This window comes from Neoarius graeffei, chromosome 5 (assembly GCF_027579695.1).
Source record: "Neoarius graeffei isolate fNeoGra1 chromosome 5, fNeoGra1.pri, whole genome shotgun sequence".
Taxonomy (NCBI): domain Eukaryota; kingdom Metazoa; phylum Chordata; class Actinopteri; order Siluriformes; family Ariidae; genus Neoarius; species Neoarius graeffei.
In genome coordinates, this window is record NC_083573.1 from 68,848,857 (window position 1) to 68,875,949 (window position 27,093).

At 40.1% G+C, this 27,093-nt stretch overlaps 1 protein-coding gene across 5 annotated transcripts; it reads left to right on the top strand.

Moving 5' to 3' along the window:
* Positions 1-17,940: 17,940 nt before the first annotated feature.
* zgc:91890 (solute carrier family 52, riboflavin transporter, member 3-B) lies at positions 17,941-25,475 on the top strand. Of its 5 annotated transcripts, none has more exons than XM_060922298.1 (5): positions 17,941-18,058; positions 18,521-18,670; positions 21,497-22,582; positions 22,659-22,782; positions 24,838-25,475. In XM_060922298.1, the coding sequence occupies exons 3-5, from the start codon at positions 21,552-21,554 to the stop codon at positions 25,048-25,050; spliced, it is 1,368 nt and encodes a 455-aa protein (XP_060778281.1). In that variant the 5' UTR covers positions 17,941-18,058; positions 18,521-18,670; positions 21,497-21,551; the 3' UTR covers positions 25,051-25,475. The 5 variants fall into 5 exon arrangements, with proteins under 5 accessions (XP_060778281.1, XP_060778280.1, XP_060778283.1 ...); XM_060922299.1 differs by lacking the exon at positions 17,941-18,058 and adding an exon at positions 18,086-18,159; XM_060922297.1 differs by lacking the exon at positions 18,521-18,670.
* Positions 25,476-27,093: the final 1,618 nt, after the last annotated feature.

The following is a 27,093-nucleotide window of genomic DNA, read 5'->3' on the forward strand; positions in this document are numbered from 1 at the left end:
CTGCATTAGGAACAGACCAGTTCTCTCCAGCAGGAGATGATGATTCTCCCTCACCCTCAGGTTTGTCAGCTTAGATACTATGCAAAATGTCGCCAGACAGAATTCATAGTGCATCTAGAATCAGGGATGTATTGTTATAATAAAGGCCATCAGTATCAGTGACAAAACTGGGCTGAAATGCTGGATCCATATCTAATCAGATTTAACACATTTTCTGGGCAGAGAACTTAGCATGTGCCCCAACAAACCTGTGACATTTTGCATAATATTTAGCAACAGAGGCTTACAGAACATCTAGTGATTCACAGTGAGGATGTCAAGATCAAATCAGTATATCAGCCATCAAACAAACCAAGAACAGCATGCTTTTGAATTCAAGAATTCAAAATGCTTTTAAATTATTTGGATGTAAAAAAAAAATATTCTATAAAAAGTGTTCGTTATCAAAAACTAACTGTAAAAAAAAACTAACTATACTTGACCAAAGACTATAGTTATTAATATGGTGAAACGTTTTGTAAGGGCCCGGTCCCACAACACCGATAACTATAAATATATACCTATAATTACAACTATGACTATACCTCTGCCTGAATTTAGTTCCAGTCTGGAGCAGTCACATCACAACTATAATCCTGACTATAATATCGCTTGGTCCTGCCACTCAGGGAAATAAACGCATGCAACTTAGGAATAGCTATGGAAGTTTTTTCCAAGTAGTAGCACATTATTCCAAGTCGTACTGTACAGCTTGGACTTCAAAACAACCCATGTACATACTCCGGTGGTTGATAAAATATGGATAGGTCACAGACTATGGAAATATAATAAAAAAGAATACAAAATACAGAGTCGTTACAGATTTTAATACGGATGCATCATGGATGCTAATAATTTACGAATTGGTCACAGACATTTCAGTATATCACAGATTGGTTACGGATTTCATACGGATGATGCATCATGGATAAAAAAAATTAAGAAGTCTAAAACAAATGTTTGCACTGCTGAAGTTCATAATTAAAATATCTTACCTGCATTTATGTGTTTACTTTATTAATTTACTATTGATATTTCACAGAAAATATCACATAACCGTGAATAAAAGATCAGTGCTTTGTATTATATCTTTTTATTTTCTGTGAATCTGTATTCTGTGACTTCATGATGCAACAAGGATGTACAAAGATACCCGGGAAAAATAGCATGTGCTCAGACAATGTCACATGTAAACAATTACCCGATTGGTCAGATGTTTTACCGGGTCAGGACCAGGCCTGGAAAAATTGCTCCAGAAGCAATCTCACTGATACCAATAAACCCAGGCCTGGGCTATAGGTATCGTTATCAGTCTGGTGTGAGCACCAACCACATAACCTGCAGGGGACTGATTTATTTATAGTTATAGTTATCGGTATTGTAGGACCGGGCCTTAAGGAGACTTTTATTTAACCTTTTATAATGGAAGTGATAGGTGTCAGCCCTTTGTAACAGTCAGTATGTTTTCTGCCATGGGAAATTTTTCAGAGTAGGGGACTTTGTGATTACTAGGTTTCTCAGTAACATGACAAGTTGTGTTTTTTGTCTTATTAACTTCAAAAGAGAGAAAAAATAGAGGATGATGAGTGAACGACTGTTTATATCTGCCAGAATGAAAGGACAGAAAAATAGAACAATAAACAGTGACATATTTTTAATACGTTACAAACTGTAATTAGCAAATTACTGTAGTATAAGAGCATTAAACATGTTGAGACATGCTGCTTTAGGAAAATACAGTAATCTACTTCAAGGCAGTGTTATTTTCCTATAACAGCACACCCAACTGTGTTTTATTCCATACCTTTTCAAGATGTTTTAATAAGATTTTTTTTCCAAATGACCAACACTCTTAACTGTTTTACTCAATGGTCATAATATTGTTTTTCTCCTTTTCTTTGTACTTCAGAAGAAGCTGAAAGAGCGCCCACATGATTCTCCTCTCAGCTCCCAGCATAGAAAAGCAACAGGACTCAGGATCCTACGTTGAGAAGCCCAGAAAGTGGTACAGGTCAAAATGGAAGAACTTAGTTCACTGGTCCCACAACACACACTGGACTCCTACACCGCAACCTTTCACACACTCACCCTGGCTGATGGACTTTTTTTTTTTGTTTAAGAGCTGGTGGATCATGTTCCCAAAGGTGTGGTGGGAATTCTATCCACAGTCAGCAATTATGCAACCTTATTCCTTCTCATAACACAGCCAGCTACTCAACTTTGTATTTATATATTTGCTTGTGTTTTTTTTTCCCAAACACAGTATATCTTCCTCTCTGTTCTGAGAGACTTAGTGTTGGAATGTTCTGCATGGGTATTAGTTGCATGATGCCTCTGCTCTCCCAAATCCCAAATATTTTGGCTTTATACTAAATAATGTGCATACTGAGGTCCTTTACTGTGAGGGTGTGAGCAACAAAATGCAAATGCCTTTCCTGAAAACACACATACGGTACACACCCATTCACACACATCAGTGATCTGTTTTATAATTATTGACAACAAGCTGCAGATACTGATGCAAACCAAAACAGACAGACCTCGTTCAACTGCCTTAAGGCTTGAATGAATGTATTCTGTATTATGTATTGTATACGCTTAAAAAAAAAAAGCTCAGATACTAAGGTACATTTGTATTGAACTTTGTAAGTGTGGTTGTAGAATTTCCTCAGGTTTGATGAGTTAAACTATTTAAATATTAAGCAGTAAATTGGCCCTTGTATAAAGGTAGACTGTAATACCAGTTAGAAGACTTGACACATTGAACATCCAAAAAGAAATGTTTTTCACTGCAATCAAATATAAAACAGATTTGGTTTTCTCTGTAGCTCATGTTAATGTCTTTGTAGAGTGATTATATTTCAGCTTGTATTCACACATAGATTTCTTAATAAATAATTTTGAACAATCAACTTTAAGTGTTTCCCTAAGAGGACATGAAAGTGTAGGTCTCCATGAGATTAGCAAAAATATGAATTGTCCATCACTCTCTGCCAGTCCTGAACTGTATTTTATTTAAACCAAAAGCCACATGTATTTGATCTGTTTTTGTATTGTGCCTGCAGGACAGAGTCCTGTATAGCTATTCATTTTATATCTTAAAGAATGTCTTGGTTGCGGCCTTTGGTTCATATCACAATAACGTGCATGTGCCTTTTTTGTTGATCTTATATATCCAATGTGAATACTTCTGAAGTCTGTGGAACACTCTTTGTGTCAGTTGTCCACTGACTGCAGGAACAATGGTGCAACAATGAGTATCCTTAAAAAATAATAATAATGTTTACGGATTTAAAAAAAAACAAATTCTGCCACTGTAACTTCATTCATTATATTGTATGTAGAACTGCTGAAACACTGGAAGGAGCTTTTTCCTGGCTATGCACCTTTCTAGTGACATCCAACAAAGTGCTGCATGTACTCACTCCAGAATAATTTTATTTCATTGTAGACAAATGTCACTAATAAGATGTTTCTTGTAAAATAAACAATTTTATAGAATGTTGTTTTTAATATGAAGAGTTTTTCATTGTTCTTGGGTTAGTCCTCTGCTATCATGTTATGACTGGGCAACCATTATCTGGATGCATAAATAACTACATTAAAATGGGCTTTAGTGCATATTGAGAAACAGAAGCTGATAACCCTGCTTTTGCATAGTATGAAAGCTTTTTTCTTTTACTATGTAGTTTTAATAATAGATTACGCTTCTATTGAGGTAAAATATTGAGGTTATCAGCTTATTTATCATATGTTATATGCAATGATGTAATTATAGTAAACAAAAATTATTATTACTCAACACATGGGTGGTGTAGTGGTTAGCACAGTCGCCTCACAGCAAGAAGGTTCTGGGTTCGAACCCAGCAGCCGGCAAGGGCCTTTCTGTGTGGAGTTTGCATGTTCTCCCTGTGTCTGTGTGCGTTTCCTCTGGGTTCTCTGGTTTCCCCCACAATCCAAAGACATGCAGCTAGGTTAATATGGGAGGAGTGAGGCACCTAACTCCCAACTGCTCCCCAGGCACTGTTAGCATGGCTGCCCACTGCTCTGGGTATGTGTGTGTGCTCATTGCTCATGTGTGTGTTCACTGCTTCAGATTGGTTAAATGCAGAGAGGAAATTTCACAAGTGTGTGATGAATAAAGTTGTGCTTTCTTTCTTTCTTTCACATACAGAAAAATTAAAAAAGAGTTGTGTAAATACTAAAACAAAATGGAAAATCATTAAAATTAAATGTTACATAAAACTGGAGGAAAATAATTTAGCTTTTGTAATGAATGGGGATTTGCAAGTGGTGTTTTCTGATTCTGATGTGAAATCAAAGGTCCATAAAAACATCTTAATAGAAACAGTAGAGAGAGCACCCTGTGCCAGCTACAAAGTGAGTACTATACGATAGCTTCTTCTTCTTTTGGCTGCTCCTGATTAGGGGTCACCACAGCGGATCTTTCGTCTCCATTGCTCCCTGTCTTCCGCATCCTTCTCTACCACACCTGCCACTTTCATGTCCTCTCTCACCACATCCATGTATCTCCTCTTTGGCCTTCCTCGTTTTCGTTTGCCTGGCAGCTCCATCCTCAACATTCTCCTTCCCACATGCTCTGTATCTCTTCTCAGGATGTGCCCATACCATCTCAGTCTCATCTCTCTTAGCTTCATTCCCAAGCTCTCCACATGTGCTGTCCCTCTGATGATGTGCTCGTTCCTTATCTTGTCCAACCTTGTCACTCCCATCGCAAACCTTAACATCCTCAACTCCGCCACCTCCAACTTTGCCTCCTGTCTCTTCGTTAAGGGTACGGTCTCCAATCCATACATCACAGCTGGTCTCACTACTGTCTTATGCATCTTACCTTTCACTTTTGCTGAGACTTTCCTATCACAAATGACTCTCAAAATCCTTCTCCAACTGCTCCACCCTGCCTGCACTCTCTTTCTCACCTCACTATCGCAGCCCCCATTTTCCTGCACAGTTGACCCCAGGTACTTGAATTCACCAACTTTCTTTACGTCTACTCCTTGCATCTTCACTACACTCATCCCCATTCTCATTGATGCACGTGTATTCTGTTTTGCTCCTGCTCACCTTCGTTCCTCTTCGTTCCAATGCATCCCTCCATACTTACTTTTACTTACTTTTTTACTTAGAAACTTTAATGTCCTTAAAAAGGCAATTTGTCTTACAGCACAACACAAGACGAGGCACCAGCCACCATCATATCAAACATCCCAACACAAACACACATAAAACACAACAAAAACACACCACGTCCATTGCACCAGCTAAAAAAAAACAGTAATAAATAAAATAATTTATACAATAAAAGATGTGACAGTTATCTTGTAATGTTAGGTGTGTGTTTCCCACATCTTATTCAATTGTGTAATTGCCATAGGAATGAATGAATTCTTTGGTCTATTAGTTCTGATGTTGGGGTATCTATATCTGCGACCAGAAGGAAGTGTCTGGAACTTCACTGAGAGTGGGTGGGTAATGTCAGTACAAATTTTGTCTGCTTTCTGGGTCAGCCTGGACAGGTAGACATGATAAAGATCAGTCTGCTGACACCCAATTATTTTCCCACTTGTTTTAACAATTTTTCCCAGCTTACTTTTATGTGTCACCTTAGAATGTCCATACCAGCATACAATACCATAACAAAGAATACTTTCAATAAAAGACTTATAAAACAAAGTCATAACTGTGTTATCATAATTGTGTTATCTCCATCTCTCCAAACCCAACTCAACCTCCTTTCTACTTTCACCACATATCACAATATCATCCGCAAACATCATGTTCTATGGTGACTCTTACCTCACTTCGCCCATCAAGCTATCCATCACTATGGCAAACAAAAAAGGACTCAAAGCAGATCCTTGAAGTCCCACCTTCACCTTGAACCATTCAGTCGTTCCAACTGCACACCTCACTGCTGTTTCACTGTTCGCATACATGTCTTGCACCACTCTAATATACTTCTCATTCACTCCACTCTTTCTCATACAATACCATAACTCATCTCTCGGCACTATCATATGCCTTCTCCAGGTCTACAAACACACAATGTAGCTTTCTCTGGCCTTCTCTGTACTTCTCCATTAACATTCTTAGAGCAAAAATTGCATCTGATGTGCTCTTCCTTGGCATAAACCCGTACTGCTGTTCACAGATTGCTACCTCTCTTCTCAATCTCGCCTCCAATACCCTTTCCCATAGCTTCATGGTGTGGCTCATCACTTTTATTACTCTGTAATTACTGCAGCTCTGTACATCTCCCTTATTCTTGTATATTGGGACTAGCACACTCTTTCTCCATTCATCTGGCATTTTCTCATTCTCTAGGATCATATTAAACAATCTCGTTAGGAACTCCACAGCCGTCTCACCCAAACATCTCCAAGCCTCAGTCGGGATACCATCTGGTCCGACTGCTTTCCCAGTCTTCATTCTTTTCATGGCTGCCCTCACCTCACCCTTACTAACCAACTCTGCTTCCTGATTTGCTGTCTCCAACAAATCTGACCTTTTCTCTCTTGGATTCTCCTCATTTAATAAATCCTCAAAGTACTTTTTCCACTTTAATACACTCTCTTTGTTTGTTAGCACATTTTCATTTACATCTTTCATCACTCTTACCTGCTATACATCCCTCGCTTCCCTGTTTCTCTGCCTAGCTAGTCTGTACAGGTCTTTCTCTCCTTCTTTGGTCTCCAGTCTTTCATACAACTCCTGGTATGCATCTGCTTTCACCTTTGCTACAGCTCTTTTTGTTTTCTGTCTCGTCTCTCTGTATAACCGCCTGCTTTCCTCGTCTCTCTGATCATCCCAATTCTTCTTTGCTAGCCTCTTCTCTTTTATAATTTCCTGCACTTCTTTGTTCCACCACCATGTCTCCTTGTCTTCCTTCCTCCTTCCCGATGACCACCCTAGCACCTTCCTTGCTGCCTCTCTTACTAGTATAGCAGTAGTATCCCAATCTTTTGGCAGACTTCCATGACCACTCAATGCTCGTCTCATTTCTTCCCTAAACTCCTTCTGATGTTCAACCTCTTTTAGTTTCCACCATTTAATCTTCGACTCCACTATTTCACGCATCCTCTTTTTCACTTTCAAGCTCATCCTGCACATGACCACTTGATGTTGTCTAGCTACACTCTCCCCTGCCATCACTTTACAGTCTCCAATCTCCTTCAAGTTACCCCTTCTGCAGAGTATGTAGTCCACTTGTGTAGCTCTTCCTCCACTCTTAAACGTCACCCTGTGCTGCTCTTTCTTCTCGAAGTATGTATTGACTATTGACATTCATCCTCTTTGAAAAATCAACCACCATTTGCCCTTCCACATTTCTCTCTCTTACACCATATCTGCCCATCATGTCCTCATCTCCTCTGTTTCCCTCGCCAACATGTCCGTTGAAATCTGTTCCTATCAGCACGCGCTCCTCCCTTGGTATACTTTCTACCACTTCATCCATCTTTTCCCAGAAAGACTCTTTCTCTTCATTCTCACATACAACCTGTGGGGCGTACGCACACACAACATTGATTACCACTCCTTGGATCTCCAATTTCATGCCTATCACTCTATCTGACACCCTCTTCACATCAATCACACTATTGACCAACTCTCCCCTCAAAACAATACCAACACCACTTCTCTTTCCATCCACTCCATAATAAAACAACTTGCATCCATCTACAATGTTCTTGGCCTTGCTTCCTTTCCACCTCGTCTCCTGCACACACAAAATGTCCAACTTCCTTCTTTCCATCATACCTGCTAACACTCTCACTCTGCCAGTCAGTGTTCCCACATTCAGTGTTCCTACCCTCAATTCTAAGCTCCTTCCCTTCCATCTTTCACGGTCTCTTTCTCCTTCTCTGTTTTGGCACAACAGTAGCACACTTTCCACTGGCACCCTGTTGACCAACAGTACCGGAGGCGGTCGTTGTTAACCCGGGCCCCGACCGATCCGGTATGGTATTTCTCTTTTCATTCTGCATGTTAGATTTGGCACAGTTTTATGCCAGATGCCCTTCCTGACGCAACCCTCTCCAATTTATCCGGGCCTGGGACCGGCACCAAGAGTACGCTTATGCACCCCCAGTGGCTGGATTGAGTACTATACTATAGCTACTACAACTAAAACCTAAACTAAAACAAGTGTTGCCAGGCAAAACAAACCTTGCCTGGTAGCACTCATGATGAATATGAAGGAAGATATCATGAAAAAAATAGGTACCCTATGGGTACATGTGGCTCCTGCTTATAAATAAAATAGTTTTCTGATACCATGTCCATACAGTAAATATAGCATATATATTTACTCTATGAGGCAGTAGCCACAAAAATGAAGTGTAATCCAAAAATGAACAATTTAAAAATCACAGAAGTAAAATATACTGAGTGTCTGTACTTTATATTATTCTACTCTTCCCTCTTACAGTTTTCGAAACTGAAACCTCCGAACCGCGGCTGATGTACACACGCTGTCACCATGACCCAAACTCTTATTTCCTGGAAATGGCCCGGTGCTAGAGCTCAGTGGAACGCACTTGCCCTCTGTGATAAGCATAAACATGTCTGAAAGCGATTTCTTTAGTCTAGTCCATTTATTTCGAATGGTGAACTGAATTGTATACACTCACCAGCCATTTTCATGCATACGCAGTGCGCGATTGTTACACTCTTACATTCTTAAAGCATGATGACATATTAGCTAGCACCTGTATATGAGGCAGTAGCCACAACAAAAAATAATTTTGACCTTTTTGGTGACCTTGACTGGATGACCCTCAAAATGTTGAAGGTTCTATTTGAGACCAGTGCCCATCTATCCTGAAAGTTTCATGAAGATTGATCCAGCCGTTTTCCCGTAATATTGTTTACAAAAAATACAATGAAACAAAGAAATCCGACCGAAACCAATACCTCACCCTGCTTACTCCATAGCGGGTGAGGTAATAAATGAAAATTAATGGTAAGTACAACCAAATACAACAAAACTATGATGTCCTTTTGGAAATCTAGTGAAGATGCATTTGAGTGCTTTATTGTCCTCTAGTCTAGATTAGGAATGGGCTGATACAGTAAACCTAAGAGATAAATGAATATATCCTTTACTGGAAAATGCTGACAAGTACCACACCCATAACTCTGCTAGTGTAGTTACATTACACGAAAGCACAACAGAACTGATGAAACGTCACAGATGACACACCCAAAATTTACCAGCTTGTGTACTTCATTGAAAAGTTTACATGAGAAGAGTTTTTAATGCACTCGGCCCAAAATTATACACTAGTATTACTTACTTACTTACTTACTTACTTACTTACTTAAATTAATTTCATTTATTTTAAGTCTTGGATTTTTTTAGGTGTGTAAAATAATAAAAATCATACCAGAAGTGCTACATATCAACTGGGACATTATTTGAGTATAATATGGTTTGGCAGTTGCTTCAAGATTCCTTTATTGTCACTGCACTGTACAGTACAGTGAAACTGAAGCAAGCAATCCAGTCAGTGTATTCAAACAAACAGTATTAAGGGGGGAAAAAAGTCAGATCTGTACAAGATAAACATTCAAGTAAAAAGATAAACAAATCTATAAGATAGATAAATGAATCAATAAAAAAGATAAATATGTCTTTTCAAGAACTGCTTTAAAAAATAGTTCTATGTATCTAGGGTGTGACCTATGATACATATATGTTATTTACCAGCTGGGAGGTCCGTATCGTGAAATACCGTGACCGAGGTCTTGAAAGTACTGAGCGAAGCCCTCTGGGTCAGTATTCAATGCTGAGGTCACGGTATTTCACCATATGGTCCGACCTTAAGCTGGTAAATAATATATTTATTTTTTTCTTTACCAAATTCTAACAGAAAACGAGAGAGCCCGAAAGGGAAAACCAAGCCGAGCCGCCAGTTTGAATCCTCATTCATGGCTGTAATGCAAATGGCTTCCTCCTCGGTATACAAGTGCACTTCCATGGCAGGAAAAAAACTACATTTTGCGGCCTATGTAGTCCCCTATTCATACAAATAGGAGTCATTCAGGATTCAGCCATGTTTTTGCTCGGTGTTAGCAAGTTACAGGTTTTTAGCTTTCTCCTGAAATGTTTTCTTTTATTTCTTCTTCCTCAGGGTAGTAAAACTCGCTTTCGCTGTGAACACTGTCGTTATCGCTATCCATGATGTAAAATTAATGCTGTTCTCCTGAGAAATGCTGGCAAAAATTTATAAGATTTTTGATAATCTTATAAATAAATCATATAAAAAAAGATAAATGTTGACAAAAAATGCTACTATGTTTGTTGTTGTTGTGAACGAGCGAGTCGCCAGAGGTCCGTACCGTAGGATATGGACCCGCTCGCCAGCCAATCAGAGCAAAGGATTTGGACCGCAAAAAAAATCTCATCTCATCTCATTATCTCTAGCCGCTTTATCCTTCTACAGGGTCGCAGGCAAGCTGGAGCCTATCCCAGCTGACTACGGGCGAAAGGCGGGGTACACCCTGGACAAGTCGCCAGTTCATCACAGGGCTGACACATAGACACAGACAACCATTCACACTCACATTCACACCTACGGTCAATTTAGAGTCACCAGTTAACCTAACCTGCATGTCTTTGGACTGTGGGGGAAACCGGAGCACCCGGAGGAAACCCACGCGGACACGGGGAGAACATGCAAACTCCACACAGAAAGGCCCTCGCCGGCCCCGGGGCTCGAACCCAGGACCTTCTTGCTGTGAGGCGACAGCGCTAACCACTACACCACTGTGCTGCCCCGCAAAAAAAATAAAGTGGATTATTGCACAGTAATAAGTGAATGTATTGCACAATTAGGCGTGATAATTGCACATTTGCCCATGTTGACAGAGTGCAGTTGAGCAGGAACAATATAAATAAGTAAATATAGGTGGTCGAGAGAATAAGGTGCATGTGGTTGTAAAAACATATACTATTCAGGTAAGAGGTAGGCATGGAGAGGTGTAGACAGTTTGTGTTACCATTCAGTCCTGTTTCTGTCCGTACCGCTGGCATCTGTGTAGATGACTGGCTTTGTTCAGTTCACATATGACACTCAGGTAAAAGCTGTTCTTTAGTCTATTTGTTTGTGATGCAATGGACCTGAATCATCTACCAGAGGGCAGTGGTTCAAGAAGCTGGTGTCCAGGGTGGGAAGGGTCTTTTAAGATGTTGGTGGCTCTGCTGAGGCAATGGGTGGTGTAGAATTGCTCTAGAGAGGGCAGTGGGCAGCCAATGATCTTCTGTGCAGAGTCGATGGCTCTTTGATGCGAAGTATTACACCACATCTAGTGTGCCTTACTGAGCCTTGTTTCCTGTTCTTGTTGACCTCCTGGTTTTTTGACTCCTGTTTCTCATCCCTTGATCTTGTATAGTTTTGCCTCTGATATTCTGTCCGCACCTCGATTGACCTCCTGCCTGTTTCCTTGATTACGACTTTGCCTGCTGTTTCAGACTGTTTGCCTGTTGTGTGCGTTTTACGCACTTTATGCTCATATCGCACTGTGTATTATTTAACATATCTGCACTTACATCCGCCTCTCCCACACACACTCTGCCAAACTGGGTTTTCGTCCCCAAACCACAGGAAGTCCATACAAGGTTATAGAAACCCTAATGAGCCTGAGGTGACAATCTAGTTTAAAAAAAAAAAGAGTTAGAAAAATTACAGTGGGCGCTTTTCTAATATTCTTATGCGGCTATTGAAAAAATGTATGGTCCGACAAGGGGGGGGGGGGGGGGGGTCACAGGCACCCCAGGGCCCCCCTGCTATGCCACTGTTGAAGGGCTTTCTTGTCTGCCACAGAGCTGCTGGTGTACCACATAGCGATGCAGTATGTCAGCACACTCTCGATCGAGCAACAGTAGAAGGTCATTAGCAGCTGCTCATGGAGGTTGTTCCTCTTGAGGATCCTCAGGAAGTACAGTCACTGCTGTGCCTTTTTCACTGCCACTGTGGAGTTTGTGGTCCAGGTGAGGTCCTCTGCAATGTGTGTGCCCAGGAACTTGAAAATTCACCTTGGATGGTGGATCAAACCAGAAAATGCAATTATATATCTTTCACAGCATTTTCGCAAAATTATCTACGTGCATTGTAGAGGCATTACATGACTGCATTAGGACAAAATTTTAGAATGTGATTGCATTACCGTGCAGCAAAGTGGTACAGTGTTTAGCACGGTCACCTCACAGCAAGACGTTTTTGGGTTCGAACCTGGCAGTCCACTGACTGGGGCCTTTGTGTGTGGACCTTGTATGTTCCCCCTGTGCTTACATGGCCTACCTCCAGGTGCTCCAGTTTCCTCCCACAGTTAACTAATGGTCAACTGGCTATTCTAAATTGCCTATAGGTGTGAATGTGAGTGTGAATGGTTGTTCGTCTCTGTATTAGCCCTGGTGACCTTCCCAGTGTGCCCCCCCACCCCCACCCCACCCAAAGTCAGTTGGGATTGGCTCCAGCTTCTTCTACAACCCTGATAGATAAACTGTATAGACCACTACCGCTGCATCACCACTACCGGAAATAATGGCACTCTTCGCCATATTGGGAGACCAACAAACTCATGGTTAGGGGGAAATAACAGCAGTGGTAAGTGAACCCACGAGAATAAAGTGGAGTGGCAAACAACTTAAACAAATCTGAGGTGTTTTGTTTATGATTTATTGACACAACAGTAGACTTAAAAGAAACCTGTGTGAGACTTGGAAAAAACAGTGGCTAGTCTGTGCATAGTCTGTGGACATGAGAGATTATTTCAAAGCCCTGAAGCCTGCTGAAAGGAAGCGATAAGTAGAGAAACTGACTCTGATTGATGGTTTTGACCCTTACAGTGATGCTGGAGCTGAGTGGGAGCAAGATGTTGACATCCTGCCAGCTGTGACCTATCCAGACATAGTAAATTATCTGGTATTCTCACCAAGTGCCTACACCATGGACAATCTAAAAGCCTACAAAAGCCTGGATGCTTATAATCAGTTTGTGTGTGGCTGGGTCCGTCGTGTGTTTGTCATGATGAAGAATGAAAATCATGTTGTGAAATGCAAGGTAATTTTTGAATGTTTTATTCAGATTAATATCAATAAAAGGTCAAATAAATTTCCCATGGGAACTAGATTAAATTATTTTTATGCTTATCAGCAGCAGCATGAGAATGCTCAACAAAAAAAAACTCCATTAAAAAATAACCACTTCACGTTCATAATACAACCTCCAATATTCAGTTAACACCAGAGGCCCTGTGAAGTGTGTTTGTGTGTGTCTCTCGCGCTGGTCTTCCAATATGGCGGTGCAAACATAAATCATGTAACCTCTGACGTCACAAGGTAGCGGTCTATAGATGATGGATGGATTGAGTTTCCTAGTGAACCTGATCTCCAAGAATGTTGTGTCATGGAAACAGTCTACATGGAGACCACTGGGTATCTAAAGTGCACAGTTTGAAAGTTAGCTGGTAGCTTAGAAGTATTAAAAAAAGAAAAAAAGACATATTGTCACACGATGTCAAAGTTGATTTGTAGTTTGAACCTTGGGTTTTTGTAAATTGATGACACTGTATGTCACCAGAGTGGCTCAGTGGAAGAACACACATTCCTCTTTTCCTGTGAAACCTTGAAGTAGGAAAGACAAAACATAATGAATGGCCATGAAATGTTGTAGTGCACAGGGATTCAAGTACTCATTCCAAACAAAAACAGCACAGGAAGGTATTAAGGTATTAATCCTACAAGAGGTTTTCAAAAAAAAGGTGACACTACTTGCTACATTGATGAAAGAAAGGACTTGCTAACTACTAGCGATGCATTAATGTGAGAGAAAACAGAGGATGTCATTGCTTAGTGGTCTGGCCACTAGATTTGGAATTTGTAGGCAAAAGTACCCCTCTGAGGTGCCTCATAGAAATGCTGTCTGATGGTTGATTAGCCAATACCCACCTTCCTCTGGCACCCTGCTGTTTGAGCTGCCGGACTCACTGCTTTATGGGAGCAGCCTCCTCCATTGTTAAACATGCATTCCTAAGCAAGGTCAGTCCGATAGTGAAAATTAGACTTCACATTGGGCTTGATACCGTGGAGCATGTGAAGCAGCAAAGCACAGAACCAGGTAGGAATCTTTCTCTTCTGCATGATAGAAGTCATAAGTCTGAATTACTTTATATATTTCACATAACATTCATGCACTTCAGAGATGTTTGCTTAATTCTTCACCTTAAGTAGTAGTTGTAAGTGACTGATGCTAAACTTAATCATATGAACCCTCAATTATACTGAATTGGAATATAATTTTAGTTATAGTTTCATTACCTTTTAGTACTGACAGAGGATCAGGATTGATTTAAATATTTGACTTCATAACACATTAATCTTGGGTCAATGACTTCTCTGTTTTTGCAGTAATTGCAGTGAGACTTTTTTTCCCCCCGCAGACCCATGCTCCTTACTACTGAAGAGGGGAAAAAAGATTTTAAACCAAAACTCTGAATCATTTTCAGGACCATGCAATATATTCTGCCTTTGCATGGCCTCTACATAATGACAAATTCAAGTAAATGAAAATTCCAAATTACATAATGAAACAAGTGTTGCCAGGCAAAACAAACCTCGCCCGGTAGCACTTATAATGAATATGAAGGAAGATATCGCGAAAAAAAATAGGTACCCTATGGGTACATGTGGCTACTGCTTATAAATAAAATTGTTTTCTGATACCATGTCCATACAGTAAATACTTACTTACTTACGGTTCCCGTCAATACTAACGATGGGGGACTCTTTGGTGTCGTCGGGTGCGCCGCTCCTCGGCTCGCCATTGAAGTCTGCTCACACAGAAGCTTGCCACTGGCTATGTGGTGCCTCCAGGCGGGATGGCTGGCCATGAGGATATGCCAGTCATTCTCTAGGTCAAAGATCTTGATGTCCTCCTTAACACAGTCCTTCCACCTTTTCTTTGGTCGGCCGCGCAGTCTATTTCCATGAGCTAACTCACTGAAGAGGAGCTGCTTCGAAAGTCAGTAGTCTGGCATCCTACAAACGTGGCCGAGCCACCTTAAGCGATTGCCGCAGATCGTGGTCTCTGTGGTTGTGGAGCTAGCCCTTCTCAGCACTTCGATGTTGGTCACCTTGTGCCACCACTTGATCTTAAGGATTTGTTTTAGTGATCTTTAAGAGTCTTTAGCGGGTTTGAAAAAGTTCACTGCAGTAAGGGTGCTGACCTCGCTGCTGCTAGCAAGTAAGCTGCCCAACTAACATACTTGCACCCTTCTTCCAGAAACACAAGGAGTGGACTCACAGGGAGACACAAATCACCAGGTGCGGTACTGGAGAGAAGCGGTCAAAGGTGATATTCACCATTTGAGTCAGAGGGCTGAACCTTGGCTTGGTCTGACTCAGGCAGGCTGGCCGTTCCGACTTCTCATATGTTGGTGTCTCTACGCCCTAAGGTAGCTTGCCCAGTACCTTTATAGCATATATATATATATTAGTGCTGTCAAGCAATTAAAATATTTAATCGCGATTAATGTCGCGACTGTCATAGTTAACTCGCGATTAATCGCAATTTAATCGCACATTTTTGTCACATGAAAAACCATTGTAATTCTCTTATCAGCATAAAAAAGTGAATGGGCTTGCTCACCATTCGAACTACGGGGGGTACTCGGGGGATCCGAGATCCCCTGAAACAGACATGAGATCCCTTGAAAACATGATTTGGGAAATGTTGGGGGGGTCTCTAAAATATTGGCAAAATGATGTTTATTGACATAGCAATCATGTGTAACAGGAAGCATTTGCATATCCGAAGTGAGCGCGCGATGGAGAGCCGCGCTCTGAGACAAGCGCAAGCACCCCCCCAAGGGAAAAAAAAGGGACCCCCCGAAAATATCGGCATAGTTCGAACAATGGTTGTACCAGTGGTTTTTTTTTTTATTGCAGAGCATAACACGTCTTGTCACAGCCACTGCAAAGTGGGGCTGGAGCCGCCGATGGGAAAATGAAACCTAAGCCGAGCACCGTGGCTCTTCGGGGGAGGGCAGAGGATTCTGGCTGTGCGGGGCGTGGCATCATGTCACAGAGCGTTAATCTCGCGATAAAAAAATTATCGCCGTTAAAATTGAGTCAAGTTAACGCGTTAATAACGCGACATTTTTGACAGCACTAATATATATATATATATATATATATATATATATATATATATATATATATATATACTCTATGAGGCAGTAGCCACAAAAATGAAGCGTAATCCAAAAATGAACAATTTAAAAATCACGGAAGTAAAATATACTGAGTGTCTGTACTTTATATTATTCTACTCTTACCTCTTACAGTTTTCGAAACCGAAAACTCCAAACCGAGGCTGACATACACACGCTGTTACCATGACCGAAACTCTTATTTCCCGGAAATGGCCCAGTGCTAGAGCTCAGTGGAATGCACTTTCCCTCTGTAATAAGCATAAACATAAACCAATCTATCCTAGAAACCGGTGCAATTTTCTTAATTAAGAAAAAAAAATTGGAATGTATGTGATTATTTTTAAGTGATTAAGTGGCTTATGTTATGCAAAATGGGTCATGGCCATTATTTTTATTTTATTTTAGTTTTTTCACAAGACAAGATGTTAGAAAAGAGTGAAAAAATTATATTGAATCTCTGTTTATGTCCTGAATCAAACTGACAGAAACTAACACAGAATTATCTACAAAGATAACATAAATAGTGGTGTCTTTTTTTTTTTAACTTTATCATGTTCCTATTATCAGGGTAGAGTATCATTAGATAAATAATAAGATCTTCATAGCAGTAAAATGGAGTACATTTTAAGTATGTTAATTATTAAGGGTTAAGTATCTTGGAGGACATTCTTACACGAGCAGAATATCTTGAATCAAGTAAATGAACAAGTAATCAGATGTTTGTGGCAGCGAAATGAAGGGCGTTTTATGAACTTCAGGATTAATCAGTAGAAGGATATACAGTACTGTGCAAGTCTTAGGCACAAATGCTGTAGACCAAAAATGGCTTAAAAATAATGAAATGAAATGTTTCAACATTAAAAAAATACTATAAACAGCAGTAAGCCATAATAAATGAAACAAAGTCAGTATATGGTGTGAGACGACCCTTTGCTTAAAAATAAAAAGTAGTAGTCTCAGGTACAGTGAGGGCAGTTTTATAAGGAAATGAGCTGTAGGTTTTACTGAGCATCTTACAGAACCAGCCACAGTTCTTCTGGACACTTTGTCACACTCGCTTCTTAATTTTGCAGCAAAACCCAGTAGCCTTCATTATGTTTTCTTTTTTAATCTGAAAAGTGCTCTCATGTAATATACTGCTCAAATACAAACAAACATTCTTTTTTTCTGTAACATCTAATTTTGTGCTGGAAAACGAATGTTCGGAACTCTAAAATGTTTTTGTACTGACTCGAGAGGTCATAAAATGGAAATCTATAACAAAGTGTGTATGAAAAAAGAGGGTGCCTAAGACTTTTGCACAGTACTGGAGCTCGAAAACATATATTCATGTACTGTTGATGTTCAAACAGGAAAATGCATTATTCAAAAAAACAGAGCTCCAGTTTTAAGCATAAGGTATGGGCAGCTCCTTCGCAGTGTTTTACACACTTCCTGGTTGTGGAAAATTACAAGCTTGAACAGGAAATGGAGGAGGAGTGGATGAGGAGTGGAGGAGGTGTCTTCCTACATCATGAGTCCTGCTCCTCTCCCTGATCTCTTTTTCATCATGGTAGACAGGGAGGGCTGAGCACATGGCCATGTCTTCCATTGGGTAAGAGGGTGAGAATGTGACGCACAGGAAGCTTGCGCCTGCGCACTGTTTCTACAGTCAGTTGAACAGCATGAGAGAGAGAGAGAGAGAGAGAGAGAGAATGTATTAGTGTACACATGCTGGCTGATGTAACTAGAATCACCTTGTTTAGAATGTATTGAATACAATCGCAGAGTCGGGTGGCCTAAGGTAGGCTATGTGGCTTTGTGTGTGTAGTGATGGATTTTTATTTGTAGAAAGTAAAAGGGGATCCAAGGACACTCAGTACCTAAAGCTCCTTCTTCAGCTAGGTTTGTAGGTTATCATTATGTACTATCCGAATGGAAGGAGGAAGTAAATGTGAATAAATGAGTAGAGGAAGAAGAAGAGGAGGAAGTGTTTACTGTTTAGGGTTAAAGTAGCTTGTTTACTTAAATATGTCCTTATAATATAGTATTAAATGTGTAGTAAATGATTAGTACCGTATGTGTTGATGGTCAGGTGTAGGTCAGTGGGATTTTTGGGGACAGGTTATGTGACCTCTGCCAGACCCACTGAGTAACTCTTAGAACATGTTCAAACAGCATGCGAAATGATGAGATTTGTATTATAACTGTGATTTTAACCTTTACATTGTCTAAAATTGTTCTAAATTCATCTTGCTTTCTACAGAAAGAAGTTTTGGCTGTATCCTTTGTACACCGAGAGAAAGCACACTTTTCTTTGGATAGTTGAGGTTTCTTAACTTCTGAAATGGGTTCTGCTTTAACTCTCCTTCAGATTGTGTATATATACCTAAAACCCACTAGTAGTGGCTGAGAGGTGAAATTACAAAACAAATTTATTCCAATTTAGAACATACTTTCCAATTAATTTTTCTTTCAGCAGCTGTTGATTTTGTGGATTATGTTTAAAAGACATTTTTTCATCTACAGAGAACTTTGCAATTTTTTGCCAATTAATAAAAAATAGGACATATAATGTGCACACACACACACACACACACACACATATATATATATATATATATATATATATATATATATATATATATATATATATATATATGAGTGATTCCACACTTATGGGTACTGAAATGGGGACATGAACTTATTTTTAAAAATTCACCTAAAACCATTTCTTTTTTTACCATCAGGTCACAAAACATGTAATCTTTAATGAATGATATGTTAAAAGATAACTTTAATTTTCTGAGATGTAATAAAAACATATTTATATGCCAAAGTCAAGCCTATGAGTTCCAAAATGATGTCTGTTACATTACTTCTATTATGATTGTCCATCTCGCGTCTGTTACAAATTCATTACAATCTAGCTATATACCATGTTAATCTTATTGAAAGAATGTGTATGTTTATTCTACTACACATGTTTATTAATTATATTTGCTAAAACATCACCTTCCTATGTTTCAAAAAGTAATTCTACATTGTTAAAATTGAGAATATATATGTCCACAACACTTCTGTTACGTTCTCATCTCATCTCATTATCTCTAGCCGCTTTATCCTTCTACAGGGTCGCAGGCAAGCTGGAGCCTATCCCAGCTGACTACGGGCGAAAGGCAGGGTACACTCTGGACAAGTCGCCAGGTCATCACAGGGCTGACACATAGACACAGACAACCATTCACACTCACATTCACACCTACGGTCAATTTAGAGTCACCAGTTAACCTAACCTGCATGTCTTTGGACTGTGGGGGAAACCGGAGCACCCGGAGGAAACCCACGCGGACACGGGGAGAACATGCAAACTCCACACAGAAGGGCCCTCGCCGGCCCCGGGGCTCAAACCCAGGACCTTCTTGCTGTGAGGCGACAGCGCTAACCACTACACCACCGTGCCGCCCCTTCTGTTACGTTCTGACTTTGGCATATAAATATGTTTTTATTACATCTCAGAAAATTAAAGTTATCTTTTAACATATCATTCATTAAAGATTACATGTTTTGTGACCTGATGGTAAAAAAAAGAAATGGTTTTAGGTGAATTTTTAAAAATAAGTTCATGTCCCCATTTCAGTACCTATAAGTTCATGTCCCCATAAGCGTGGAATCACTCATATATATATATATATATATATATATAGAGAGAGAGAGAGAGAGAGAGAGGCGGCACGGTGGGGTAGTGGTTAGCGCTGTCGCCTCACAGCAAGAAGGTCCAGGTTTGAGCCCCGTGGCCGGCGAGGGCCTTTCTGTGTGGAGTTTGCATGTTCTCCCCGTGTCCACGTGGGTTTCCTCCGGGTGCTCCGGTTTCCCCCACAGTCCAAAGACATGCAGGTTAGGTTAACTGGTGACTCTAAATTGACCGTAGGTGTGAATGGTTGTCTGTGTCTATATGTCAGCCCTGTGATGACCTGGCGACTTGTCCAGGGTGTACCCCGCCTTTTGCCCGTAGTCAGTTGGGATAGGCTCCAGCTTGCCTGCGACCCTGTAGAACAGGATAAAGCGGCTAGAGATAATGAGATGAGATGAGACATCCACACACACAAAAAAAACGCAAGTTAATCAAAACAGTTTTAATTTTGAACCGGTTCACCATTTTGACGTGCGTCCAGTCAGTGGGAAAACACTGGGAGTGACGTCATCAGAGCGAAATATAGGAAAATATGTCACTCAGATCCGCGATGTATTTCGTAGGAAAAATGCAAGTTTTTCGATATGAGAAGTTAAACTTCATTTCTTCAAGCCAACGGGTGATGTTCTTTTTCTTATATAGACACATTCACAAAGTACTCAAATTTATCAAAACAATTCATCAATTTCCTCACGAGTGACATATAGATATTTATGTCACAGTTTTGGATCTCCATGTCCCAGATGTAGCTCGTATTAAACATACAAGTAGTGGTATATTTCCCAGTAAAACACTTGTATTCATATATTAAAATATATATATTATATACACACACCAGCGAGTGGCCTAGTGGTTAGTGTCCCCGCCTCTCGATCGGGAGATCGCGAGTTCTACTCACGGTCGGGTCATACCAAAGACCATTATAAAAATGGTGCCTACTGCTGTCTGGCAAGGCATGCTGCAATACAGGTGAGTGGGGAGTCAAGCTCTTGTGGTTACCAGAGGACTAGCCCCCCACTGTAACCCTAGCTATGTAATATAGGCAAGAGGCTGAGGGCTACGAAACGGAGATCATTGCTGCCAAATGTGCCATGAATGGTGTGGGAAGGACTTTGATATATATATATTTATTTATTTATTTATTTATTCTTTGCCACAATAACTACTGTTTCTAGAAAAAACACACACACTTGTTTCTAGAAACAGTAGTTATTGTGGCGAAGCAATATAATTTAGTGTTTTGTATTAAGGTTTTAATTAAGCCGTTAATGCTGCCAAATAGCTGCTATAGTACATACACTCACTACGTAAGGGCTATAATATACTAATGAGAAGACATTCTGTATTTTTACTTCATGTCTGTTTGCTTTAAATCTGTATGGAGGCGGTCCATGGAATTTAAATTACTCTTTAGAAGTTAAGTGTCCCTGGCTACAAGAAATTTGAGAACCCTTGACGCTAGAAGCCGATAGATTTGCTCATAGAAGCTATATGAGGAGCTGAGAAATGGTGAACCTGCTTTAATGATATCTCTTGTTTATGTTTCAGATGACCTTCATTACTACCTGCTGGCTAATCAAAAACTGAAATCATTCTCTGCATCATGTCACTGTTGACACACGTATTGGCTTGCCTCTTTGGCATTGGGTCATGGGTCGCCATCAATGGGATGTGGGTTGAGCTCCCACTGATTGTACATGAGATCCCTGAACGTTGGTACCTGCCCTCCTACCTCACTGTAATCATCCAGTTGGCGAATGTTGGACCACTTTTCATCACACTAATGCACCACTTCAGGCCAGGAGCACTGGATGAACGACCAGTCATCTATACAATTGTAGTGTTGGGCATTCTGGCCACCTTCCTACTGGCCTTCCTTTGGAAGCACACACTATTTGTTGGAAATAATCTACACAGTGTAGCTCTGCTGTCTCTCAGTTTCCTACTCTCAGTAGTGGACTGCACCTCCTCTGTCACCTTCCTGCCATTTATGATGAGGCTCCAGCCTCGGTACCTCACTACCTATTTCGTTGGAGAGGGCCTGAGTGGCCTGATTCCAGCTCTGGTGGCTCTGATTCAGGGTGTCGGGGTGGTCCAATGCAAAAATGCTACAGCAAATGCAAATTTAAGCATTGTCAACTACACTGAAGGGACCAGTGGTGAACTAGAGGCACATTACCAACCAGCTAACTTCTCTGTCCAGGTTTTCTTCCTGTTCCTCAGCATCATGATGGCAATGTGCCTGGGTGCTTTCGTGATGCTCAACTACTATCCTGCTGTAGTCCAAGAACATAAATGTGAGAAGTATCTTGGTAATGCAAAGCACCAAGAAAAGGCTGACATTAGCCTCACCTTGCAGAACCATCCAGCAGAACAGACACCCATGCTGGAACATCCAGAGGGTCCAACAAATAAACCTCGCAGCACCTTTGGGAAAGGCACCTACAACAGAGTAGAGGTGGTCTTCATTTTTGTTGTTCTGGCTTGGGTTAATGCATTAACCAATGCGGTTCTCCCTTCAGTACAATCCTACTCCTGCCTGCCGTATGGTAATCAGGCCTATCACTTGGCGACTACTATGGCTGCAGTGGCTAACCCTGTGGCCTGCTTTATCGCCATGTTTTTCCCAATCAGGTAATACACAGACAGATAAAATAAATGAATGCAAGGCTTTAATGTATATCCTGACTTACCGTTTCCTCAACCCCAGGTCTCTGATGTTGATGGGGGTTCTCACAGTGGCTGGTACAGGATTTGGAGCCTACATCATGGCCATGGCAGCACTAAGTCCCTGTCCTCTATTGGTTCATCATGAATTAGGAGCTGCACTCATGGTGAGGCTTCTACCAGTTACATGTCTCTCAACTCCAATTGTGATACAATCACATACCAACAGACAGAACATAAATATCTTCATGAACTATGCAAACTCAATGTCTTGCATATCTCTACTAACTGAAAGCTACAATTAATTTTTCCTGTATTTTCCTAGTTACGTATGGATTTGTGTGTTCTGTATGTGTTTAGGTGTCCTTAATAGGACCACCTTCCCCAGTGTCATAAACTAATGTCAAGAAAAAAGTACTGTAAATGATTCTTATCCTAACTTGTTAATAAGATCCTCTGACCCCCAAAAATGTCTCATCTCATCTCATTATCTCTAGCCGCTTTATCCTTCTACAGGGTCGCAGGCAAGCTGGAGCCTATCCCAGCTGACTACGGGCGAAAGGCGGGGTACACCCTGGACAAGTCACCAGGTCATCACAGGGCTGACACATAGACACAGACAACCATTCACACTCACATTCACACCTACGGTCAATTTAGAGTCACCAGTTAACCTAACCTGCATGTCTTTGGACTGTGGGGGAAACCGGAGCACCCGGAGGAAACCCACGCGGACACGGGGAGAACATGCAAACTCCACACAGAAAGGCCCTCGCCGGCCATGGGGCTCGAACCCAGGACCTTCTTGCTGTGAGGCGACAGCGCTAACCACTACACCACCGTGCCGCCCCCCCAAAAAAATGTCATTTTCCAAATGGTGTTTGGATCAAATTGTCAACACAGTTCAAAAGTTAGTCATCATTTAAAACAGATTTTCTGTGCATTTCTGGTAGGGCTGTGCTCACAGCTCACGATACTCGATCATGCACGATTTTTGGGGGTACGATACGATATCGTTTACTCACTTGAAAATCGAAAATCCCATATATGACATATTTCACGCATATCTCCTGGTTCTGTAGCAGGTTGTCATCAATTTTCACTTGATTTAAAGCATGTTTCATGCCAGAAATCGATGGAAATTCATGCTTGCAACCTGTTCCAACCAAAAACATTTTTATTTTCAAATGGTGCTTCCAGTTACTCAGGGCATGCACACTAGAAATTAGGTGCTCTGCTTCAGTGCGCTCTACTACAGACGCTGCAAGCCGCTAATTACGTCCCACATGTCTCCATGGCCTCGTCTCGAGACTCATTGATTGAATAATTTTGGCGCCAAACGTATTCGCGCCCTCTGCTTACAATACATTAAAGACATCGTTTAACTCGATATATTGCGATATATATGGTACGATATCGTGAGCAACTGATGGCAAACGAGCACAGCCCTAATTTCTGGGGAAAATATTAAAGAGAGTCATGTATGCGCTAAATCAGTGATCACAACATAAACTCTTCAGGTTTGGACTTATAGTGTCCAGGAGTAAAGGATTCCCAGAAATGTTTAGCTGCAGAAACTGAGTGCTAAGCTAGTTAGCTTAGCTAACGTTAGTGTTAAACAAACAGTGCCCTCCATGATTACTGGCACTCCTTGTAAAGATCAGTAAAAAAGAGTTAGGAAAAAAATCCACCTTTTGGTGAAGTAGCTTCATCTCACACTGAAAAAATGAGAAAAATCTGACCTTTAATTGAAATAAATTTATTCAGAGAAAAACAAGTACCTCATCAAGAAATATTTTTTTAAATCTCATTTAATTATAAATTTCTAATTTTTTCCAATGTGAAATGAAGAAACTTCATCAAAAGGTGGATATTTTGTCTAACCCTTTTAGCTAATCTTTACAAGGTGTGCCAGTAATCATGGAAGGCATGATATAAGATAATGTTATGGAATATTTTGACATTTTTGGCTTTAGTTACATAAATTACTGAGCGTATGATTCTGCAGATCAAAACTGCAGAACTGAAACCCCATGAGATTCTTATAGAGTGGAGGTTATTATAAGAGAAAAGAGGGAACAAAATCTGGAATGTGATTTTCAGCAAGGGCATATGGGTGTGATGGTCAGATGTCCTCAGAGTTTTTATTGTGGTGTGCTTTAACATGATTGGACATTGTGTTTTATATTTAACACCCCCTCCCCCTCTCTGTTACGATACAGGTGATAACTTGGGTGATATTTGCCCTCACTCTGTCCTATGTGAAGGTGATCGTTGGTGTGATCCTGCGAGATGAAGGACGCAGCGCCCTTGTGTGGTGTGGTGCTGTAGTGCAACTCGGTTCCATGTTAGGGGCCATGTCAATGTTTCCTTTAGTCAGTGTTTATGGACTCTTCAAATCAGGTGATCCCTGTAACACTAAGTGCCCCAAATGAAACAAGCTTAATTAAATGATGGTGATGGTAATGCATAAATGTGTTGCAGTTAATTTCGAATAAAAAACAAAGAAAGGAGAGGACCAGTTACAATAGTACTGTGAATATTTTACTGGTACAGAGACTCTACTGAAATGTTATGCAAGAATTAGTTCTCTTTATCGAAATACTTGCACTGTATTAAGTACCCTTTAAATGCACTAGATTAGTTACACAAGATAGAGCTATAATGTTACAGACCAGTGTAAAGATATAGCTGTATGTCATGGTTAATGTTAATTTAACTGATGCTTACTGAAAAGTGCCTTCGTAGTATGCTATTTAAAGCAACTGTTCATTTTTTAATGTTTTAAATTGTTTATTACTTTTTTAAGTTGTAATGCTTTAATTCAAATTATTGCTGGTCAAATTAAATACAACCCTGTTTCCAAAAAAGTTGGAATGCTGTGTAAAATGTAAATAAAAACAGAATGCTATGATCTGCAAATCACAGAAACCCTAATGTCCACTCGGTGAAAAGGTGAATTTAACTGCTTTTAATCTAAACGTTAAAGGAACCTTAAATTTAGTAGTGTATTTAAATTACCTTTAATACTAGCCCTTACATTTAGTAGTAAATTTAAGTACCGTTACTGATCTTTTTAAATTCATTAAATATACTAGTAACTTTAAGACCGTTTATTGGTATTCTTAAAAGTAGTGACTTTAAGTAAATTTAAATGTTAAATTTTTAACAGCATTTCATTATCTTTAAGTGACTTTTCCTGACTTCTTAAAGTTATACTAGAAGAATTCTTAAAGTTATAAGTAAATACACTGAAATTTAGCATTTCGTAAACTTTTAGGATACTTAAAGCTGTTAATTTATCTAGTGTTCATTGAAAATACTACAAAGACAACATATCAAGTGTTGAAACTGAGAAATTTCATTGTTTTTTGAAAAAAATTTGTATGCCCATTTTGAATTTAGTGCCAGTAACACATTTCAGAAAAGTTGGGGTGGGCAACAAAAGGCTGGAAAAGTTGTGTAGTGTTAAAAAAAACAAGCAAAAAAAACCCTAATTAGGTTAATTGTCAACAGGTCAGCGACATGATCGGGTATAAAAAGAGCATCCCAGAGAACATCAAAAATATACATGATGTTGTATCGGAAATCATTGCATGGGCTCAGGAACACTTCAGAAAACCATCGTCTGTGAAAACAGTTCAATACTGCATCCAGAAATGCAAGTTAACACCAGATATAAACAATATCCAGAAACACTGCCGCCTTCTCTGGGCCCGAGCTCTTTTACAATGGACTGAGGTGAAGTTAAGAACTGTCCTGTGGTCTGATGAATTGAAATTTGAAATTCTTTTTGTAAATCATGGACACCACGTCCTCCAGGCTAAGGAGCAGAGGGACCATCCAGCTTGTTATCAGTGCACAGTTCAAAAGCCGGCATCTGTGATGTATGGAGGGCATTAGTGCACATGACATGGGTAGCTTGCACATCTGGGAAAGCATCATGAATGTTGAATTATATATACAGGTTTTGGAGCAATGTGTGCCATCCAGATGATGTCTTTTTGCTTCTTTCAGCAAGACAATGCCAAACCACATTCTGCACATACTGTATTAAAACTGCATGGCTCCGTAGTAAAAGAATCCAGGTGCTAAACTGGTCTGTCTGCAGTCCAGATCTGTATCTCATTGAAAACATTTGGCACATTATGAAATGAAAAATATAACAAAGGAGAACCCAAACTGTTGAGCAACTGAAATCCTATATCAGGCAACATTTCACTTCAAAATTTTACCAAACATTTACAGAGTGTTGTGAAAAGTAGAGGTGATGCAACACAGTGGGAATATATATATATATATATATATATATATATATATATATATATATATATATATATATATATATATAATCTCATTATCCCTAGCCGCTTTATCCTTCTACAGGGTCGCAGGCAAGCTGGAGCCTATCCCAGCTGACTACGGGCGAAAGGCGGGGTACACCCTGGACAAGTCGCCAGGTTATCACAGGGAGATAT

Excerpts from the sequence above, each read along its gene's own strand:
- zgc:91890 (XM_060922298.1), top strand. The coding sequence starts at position 21,552 with ATGTCACTGTTGACACACGTATTGGCTTGCCTCTTTGGCATTGGGTCA. Across the intron at positions 22,583-22,658 it reads GCCATGTTTTTCCCAATCAG|GTCTCTGATGTTGATGGGGG; the intron begins GTAATACACAGA and ends CCTCAACCCCAG. Across the intron at positions 22,783-24,837 it reads AATTAGGAGCTGCACTCATG|GTGATAACTTGGGTGATATT; the intron begins GTGAGGCTTCTA and ends GTTACGATACAG.